General features: G+C 43.4%; 1 protein-coding gene across 1 annotated transcript; it reads left to right on the top strand.

The window, feature by feature from the left end:
- The first annotated feature begins 3,646 nt into the window (after positions 1-3,646).
- LOC123043003 (GATA transcription factor 26) lies at positions 3,647-5,318 on the top strand. The gene is made up of 3 exons (XM_044465328.1): positions 3,647-3,919; positions 4,396-4,668; positions 4,892-5,318. The coding sequence occupies exons 1-3, from the start codon at positions 3,877-3,879 to the stop codon at positions 5,167-5,169; spliced, it is 594 nt and encodes a 197-aa protein (XP_044321263.1). The 5' UTR covers positions 3,647-3,876; the 3' UTR covers positions 5,170-5,318.
- Positions 5,319-7,833: the final 2,515 nt, after the last annotated feature.

Raw genomic sequence — 7,833 nt, 5'->3', positions numbered from 1 at the left:
TAGAAACAATTCAAAAACAACACCCCTGGATTTCCCAGGTAACTATCTTGGCAAACAAACATATGTCAGCATCTCTATGGAGTATTTAATATCTTGTACAAACAATTAAATTTACATATACAAACAATTAAATTTACATATACAAACAATTAAATTTCTTGTGAGATGTGTAGGTTTAAAAGCGTTGGAGCACAAGCATAATTGATGATAATATGCTAAGCTGTTGAAGGAAATAACCATTTATTGTTAAAGGCAGAACATTATTGCGACGACAAGGAATTCTAGTTTTACTATTTTGTCCATGCACAACTATTTTTGTTAGTTAGTTACTCCCTCCGTAAACTAATATAAGAGCGTTTACATCACTATTTTAGTGATCTAAAAGCTCTTATATTAGTTTACAGAGGGAGTAGTTGTTTATAAGATAGCTAACCGCTTGTGCTGAGCTTTGTTCCTGGATAACTAAATACATAAGCATTTGTCGGATCCATGTTTCCGGTATCTTCCCTTCTCCAGAACACCCTTATTATATATCATAATTGCATTCCTAAAAAACCGAATTCTATATATATGTTACCCACTTCTATCTCGGAATAAGAATTTTACGAAAAGGCAGAGTTTTTTTAAATGGTTTTTAAACAATGTTGAAACACAAGCATATACACCAATTAAAGTAGACATATAACTAGTCTGGGAAGCGCTTTGTAACTAATTCATATGTTGTGGATGCTATTGCTTTTATTATCCGGTGCGAAGCATCAAGTCTCTTTGTACATGTTAAACTCTCCCACACCGATTCATCCTATTTTCAGCGGCCTCTTGCTATTGCTCCATGTGGCGTTCGAAGTCAACTTCTTTTTACTTATGTTGTGTTCATTCTATGTGGCATTTCAAATTGCTTCATATTAAATGATGATGCGTTTAAAATGTACATGTTTGAACTTTCCCGCGTTTCTTAGACGCCACACATTTCTCTTGCATTTTCCGTGAGTACCCACAACTTCAAATTCAATGAATGGCTAGTTTAAAATGATACTCCCTCCTTCCCAAAATATAAGGCGCGTGTTGATTTTCTAGTCTTCGTCACACAACTTTGACTATAATTTTCACTTAGCGTATGCTTATAAAATCATTATGAAGACTTATGAAATAAAATTGTTTTACAAGAAAAATACAATGATACTATTGAGACACGTTCGATCCAAGTATTTCGGTATATATGAATGGTCAAAGTCATGCATCAAAGACAGTGCACACCTTATATTTTGGGAAGGAGGGGGTAGCTAGTTGTGATATATTTAAAGTTCTATATTGGAAGGGGGGACCTAATTCATTGTCAAGTATATTCTAAACATATAGTATTTGTATCATTAAAAGAATGTATGTCCTTTCCTCGAGTGCATGCCTTGCATCATCAGCGAAAAAATTGCTTTAGACATGTACCGCTAACATGATCTTTCTTGCCCCCCCCCCCCTCTTCTCAAGTGGGCAGAATGGAAGGAAAATATTCTTTCAATGGATTTAGAATTGGAAGGGTTTGAAGTTAAGAAAATTAACTTGCATATGTATATGTATAATGGTGAGATTAATTAAACACTCCAGTAGTAACACATAACAAAAAGAAATCACTCGCATGCTGAAATTGAAAACACGCTTATGTCTGCCTCCTCCCCTCATCCCTAGCGAGCTCGTTGCACGGATCTATGGAAGATGCCTTTGTCATTACCCAACAACATACAAATATCACCTCTTCTATAATTGCACTCCCGTTCAGAATCATCTGAATCCTCTCCTCGACGTTTGTTTTCACACAGGTCCGCACTGCAAGCTTGCGCCTCTCCTTGGGCGGACACAGCCGCCGCTTTGTCCTTGGCGCTCTCATCGGTCGTAGCTCGTCGGCGACCTCCCTCTTCGTAAGCGGACTCCGAGATTCCATGGTTGTCCCCCATATCAAAATTGAGGATTAGCCGATCAGAGCTTCCCACCCTTCCCTCCATGCTCGAAATAGGGGCCGATATCGAAGAAGGGGAACCGCTAAGAGTGCGGGGTACAATGCTGGGACAGGGATCGGTGTGATCTTAGATGATGTCACATCGCGGAGGGTGGTAGGTGGAGGCAGGGGAGAGGTGAGTCGCGGGAGCGCTCTGTGAGTAACTCCGCTCCACTAGCTCCTTTTTTTAGGGTAAATCATGCCACACAACATAGGCTCGATTGTGATAACGTCATCATAACTGCTTAAATTTTACCGCGCTCTTAGTTCTTTGTGGTGTTTCAAGTCGCTTTGTATTAGCTGATGATGCGTTTTTTAAACTTCCTCACGCCTCTTAGAGGCCATACATCTGCAAGCGCCGCTTTATACCTTGGCTCTCTCATCCGCTGTAGCTCGTCGGCGTCCTCCCGCACCGTCAACGACCTCAGAGGCTCGATAGTTGACACCTAGATTGAAATTGAGGATTAGCCGAACTCTGAGCCCCCCGTGCCCGGGATAGGGGCTGATAATAGGGAAGGAGAACCACTAAGAGCGGGGTAGAATGTCGGAAAAGGGAGCTGTGTGGTCCCCGATGAGGTCACACCGTGGAGGGTAGTAGGTGGACGCGGGGGAGAGACAAGTCACGTGAGCACTCATCTGAGTAACTCCGCTCCTCTATCTCCATTTTAGGTAAATCTTAACACACCAAATAGGCTCGATCGTGATAATGTCATCATACTTGTTTAAAATTTTCCCGCGTCTTAGTTCTTTGTGATGTTTCAAGTCACTTTGTATTAATCCATGATGTGTTTTGAAATGTACATGTTTAAACTTTCCCGCACTTCTTAGAGTGCAGCCTTCGCTTTATACCTTGTCGATCTCATCCGTTGTACCTCGCCGGTGATCTCCCTCACTGTCAGCAGCCTTGGGGGCTCCAGGGCTGCCCCCCCACCCCGATGAAAATTGAGGATTAGCGGAACTCCAAGCTTCCCGTCCCTCCTGCCGTGCCCGAGATAGGGGGCGATAATGGGGAAGGAGAACCGCTAAGAGCGCGGGGTATAATGTCAGGGAAGGGAGCGATGTGGTCTCCTGTGAGATTACGTCGTGGAGGGTGGTAGGTGGAGGCGGGGGAGGTGGGAGTCGCCGGAGAGCTCATGCGAGTAACTCCGCTCCGCGAGCTTCCTTTTTAGGGTAAATCATGCCATGTCACATAGGCTCAATTGTGATAACGTCATCATACCTCTTTTAAATTTCCCGCGCTCTTAGTTCTCTTTGACGTTTCAAGTCGCTTTTGTATTTATTGATGCCGCGTTTAAAATGTATAGGTCTAAACTTTCCCGCGCTTCTTAGAGGCCACACGCCTGCAGCTGCCGCTTTATCCCTTGTCGCTCTGATCCGTCGTAGCCCTCATCGGCGACCTCCCCTCTCCGGTGGCGGCCTCCGAGGCTCCATGGTTGTCCCCCAAATCGAAATTGAAACATGCTCTGAAGTCAAAGAATACTATGTATAATGGTGATTTTCTTTTGAATTTAATGATAGTGGCAGATAATTAGAAAAAGAAAGCGTTGGGAGGGTTAAATTGAAAAGAGCCTCTCCTCATCCTCTTTTCCTACTTTATTTAATGTTGCCCAATTTGTCATTCTTGTATGGTATTGTGTGTCTTATTAGTGAGAAAAATTGCATCTCCTCCTCCTTCCTCCATTACTTCTCCCCTCTCTATCCTCTGCCCTCTCCCATCTCTCTCTCTCTCTAAAGAAAGACCGGAGAGAAACAGAAGAGCAGAGCGAGTAGAAATACAGACGAGCGCCGACCGAGAAGAGAATTTTTTCACTTGTGGATCTGAAATATACTACATACTAGCTAGATTCGTTGTTGAATTTGCTCGTCGTTGCTTTGCTTCCGCTGCCATGGTGAAGAAGGAGGGGCCGTGCTGCCACTGCGGAATCATGGGTAAGCATCTGCATCTGGTTTCTTCCCTTTTGTGTTTCTCTGCATCTGGTTTCCAAGGAAGCGGATGAAACCCCAAATCAAATCTTGCCCAATTCTTGTACTTCTTCTTCAAGGGTTTGTTGCTTATTCTAATCTAGTTCGAGGGTTTGCCGAATTCTCCCCAAACGCCAAGACAACTCTGCGCCCGCTTTCAAGCCTGTACTAATTTCTCAACATTCAGACAGACCCGTGTCACTGAAACTGAAACTGCTGCAGTTATTCAGAGTTGACACTCGCAGCAACTAATGTTTGTAGGTAGGACAGCACCTTGCTAACAGTTATTCAGAGACTGTCATCTGAAACTACTGTCTGCACTATGTTACTGATAACACTTATTCAGAGACTGTCATCATCATCTGTATGCACATTGCTAACAGTAGGTACTAACAGTTTTGTACTCTGCTTCTTGTTGCTCATGGTAACTGCTGCTGATACAGGCAGCCCTATCTGGCGAAACGGGCCACCCGAGAAGCCGGTGCTCTGCAATGCGTGTGGGACAAGATGGAGGAAAAAGGGTACATTGGAGAACTACACACCAACACGTCGTCCCCAAGATGCTGAAGCGGAGAGGAGACAACCCAAGAAAAAGCCCGTCGTCCGCAGAATAGTGAAGAAACAACCATCTTCTGATCACAACTTGGGGAAGACAGGGGATGCTGCTGACACTTTTAGCAATCCATCTGGTTTTGGATCAGCGGTGTCATATTCAGGTTCTTTTCTGTAAACATTCTATTTTTTTCTGTATATAAACATGTTTTCTGTAAACATTCTATTCAGGTACTACCCTTGTTGTCAGGAGCCATTTTTAAGCAACCCATTCCTTTGTTACAGTGTTATTACTATTATCAGTTTACCACATCATAAACATCAGTTTGTATTACAACTGCTGTTAGATATGTTGATGGTGGGTTTTCTTGTATCATTAAAATTTAGGTTCAGCGCAATCACATGCTTGGGAGTCACTGGTACCATCAAGAAAAAGGACTTGTGTCGCTCGTCGTCGTAAGCCGTCATCGCTGGAAACGCTTGTAGAGGATCTCAACTCCATAATGCACGAAGAGAAGTTACGTTCTGGTTCAGGGCTTCGTACCATTCCAGGATCCTCAGAGGAAGACCTACTGATTTATCATAGCGAAACTGCAGCTGGATCCTTTGAGATCGGTTACGGAAGCATGCTGCTTACACATCCATTCAAGCATGCTTCTTACTGATTTATCAGAGTTTTGTTTTTGGAACTGAACAAGTTCAGAGTTTTGGCTGGTTCAGCCTCTCCCTTTTTATATTGTGGCTGGGTGAATGTACATTAGTCAATTTGTTTCTGGGTGAATGTATATTAGTCAATTCTGGCAGCAATCAATCAAGTAGTAGTTGTTTTGCATAAAGAAAATCTTTCTTTGTGGTGTTAGTACATGTTTTACAGTGTCGACCATGCGTTGTTTTTCTTGGTCAGATCAATTATATGAGTCAAATCATATAGAGATACTTCTTTTTTTGAAATGTTATAGAGATACTCCCTCCGCCCGAAAAAACTTGGTGCTAGATACCATGGTTTTGGGCACCGCCCAAGAAAAACGGATACCGGGCGGTAACCACATTTCTTGCCACCCCACGAGAAATACCTATCCCGAGCAAAAAATACCGATTTTATTTTTATTTTTTTCAGAATAGGCAAGTAAAAAACGTGGAAAAAAAAATGACCTAGTCCATGGTAAAGCTGCTCCACCATTGCATGTTTCTCGTTCATACTTGTGCAGTTATCTGGCATCTTATAATCAGTCACAACGGCTCAGTGTTGAGGATGTTATTAAAGGCAAGTCCACAGTTGAGGAGGTATCTACCAGGCAGCCACCAGCTCAAGTGCCAAAGAAGATGTGGCCCAATCCACCCTCGGGTTGGACGGCGCTGTCGGTTGATGGCTCATACATAACAGGAAATAGTCACACGGGTACTGGAATGGTCCTCCGAAATTCCGATGGCTCTGTAATCTTCTCTGCGCACAGACATCTGTTTCATTGTAAGGATGCTCTTGAGGCGGAGATCAGTGCCATCCTGGAGGGGTTATCAATGGGCTTTCAACACCCCGAACTTCCAATAGTAATCCAATCAGCAAATTCAGTGGCCATTGCTGCTTTGACGGACGATTCGCTTAATCGTTCAGCCTATGGACATATGATGATGGAAATTAAGAAGCTCCTGCAGCTTCGTGGGTTTGTTCCGCTTTTATTTGATCGTAATCAAAATAGTGTTGCTCGTAGTCTAGCTAATGTAGGGAGAATTCACCCGCCAAAAGAAAAATGTAGGGAGAATTGGAGGTAGCACCGCCTGTTGGTTGCACCAGGTTCCAGTCAGTATCAAACATCTTATATTAGCGGACTGTAATGCTATTTCTAAGGAATAAAAACCCACTTTATTCGCAAAAAAAAAACATGGAAAAAAATGACGGCACAAAAAATCGAACTCGCGACCTCAACAAAGCTAGGGGCGCATGTAGTTAAGGTACCACTAAGCTAATACCTCTTTTCTGATTGATACCAGTTCAAGATTTTATTATATCTAATTTAATACTGTTTGAATTCAAAATTTAATTGTAAATTTCGTCCGAAATTTGTTCGGTATTTCTTGATAACCGTGGTTACCGGGAATATCGCCCACCCAGGAGAAAATTTGCCTATTTGGAATCCAAAACCTATCCAGCATTCTTGAAACCTGACAATCAAACTATTGCATATGGAGGACAAGTCAAAAGTAGATTCATTCCTTCGTTACGGCGGTTGAGGGTACCTGCCGTTCAGAGATGCTATCAGAGTAGGAAAGTTAGCCAAGTTATCCTGCCTAGTACATCCATTTAAGGGAAAAGCTTTTTCGGACGGAGTGAGTACCTATTGGCGATCAATTAACACTATATATAGACTTATTTTCGTCAGGGTTGAATACAAGAATTCCTGACAGGAAGAGAAAATGCACCAAGTTTATGCAGTAGTTGCCAAACAAAAAACTATACCTCCTTCCCATATTAATTGTCGTTCAAACGGATGTATCTAGCACTAAAATACGTCTAGATACATCGGTTTCAGTGACAGTTAACATGGGACGGAGGGAGTATGTAGAAGTTGCCAAATAATTTGCCATACATGACAAACTCTATTGGTTATTTAAGCACACACATGCAGCCCACAACAAAACAAACCTGTTACTTACTTCTAGTGCACCAAATTGATGGCAAAATATATGTGAAAAGACACACATTTGATACAAGAGGACAATCACAAGCTGGTGCATGGCTGCACGGTGAGCGCAGTCCTTGGATTTGAATTAGACAACGGCCAAGTGCAGCATCTTTCTTTCTAGCAGCCATGCATCCATCCTCCCTGAAATGTTTGCAGCAGCAGTTTGAAACAATCACAGGGCAAACCAAGCACAAAAGAGCCATCGTGTCTGAACCCTGCTGCTCTTTCCTCACTTGTCAACCCCAAAAACGGAGTGAATTGCAAAAAACCACCACATTTGAAGCTCAAGCATCAGATTGCCACCACATTTGTTGCGCGTCCCAAAAATCCACCACTTTTCTTGTAAATTTTCTCAATAAAAACAAATGACCGCTTTGCCGCAGTTAACCCGATTTCTGACAGGGCTGGCCCACCCGTCAGGTGCCACATGGGCGAGGCCAGACGGCGAGTGGATTGACGGCCGTTAGGGCTGTCGATACAAAACAGAGCCCCCACTCCCCGCCGCTCACACTCCACTCCACTCGCTCACTCTCTCACTCTCACTCCTCTGCTCTGTCCCCGGGTTGCCTCCGCCGGAGTTCTTCGCCGCCGCCGGAGGCACGGTTCCCTCCCCGCCATAGAAGATGCCGTCGTGGAAGGATGAGAGGA

Source organism: Triticum aestivum, chromosome 2B, assembly GCF_018294505.1.
Source record: "Triticum aestivum cultivar Chinese Spring chromosome 2B, IWGSC CS RefSeq v2.1, whole genome shotgun sequence".
In the NCBI taxonomy this organism is placed as follows: Eukaryota; Viridiplantae; Streptophyta; class Magnoliopsida; order Poales; family Poaceae; genus Triticum; species Triticum aestivum.
The sequence above is the reverse complement of the archived record's forward strand: the minus strand, read 5'-3'. Positions and strand labels throughout refer to the sequence as shown.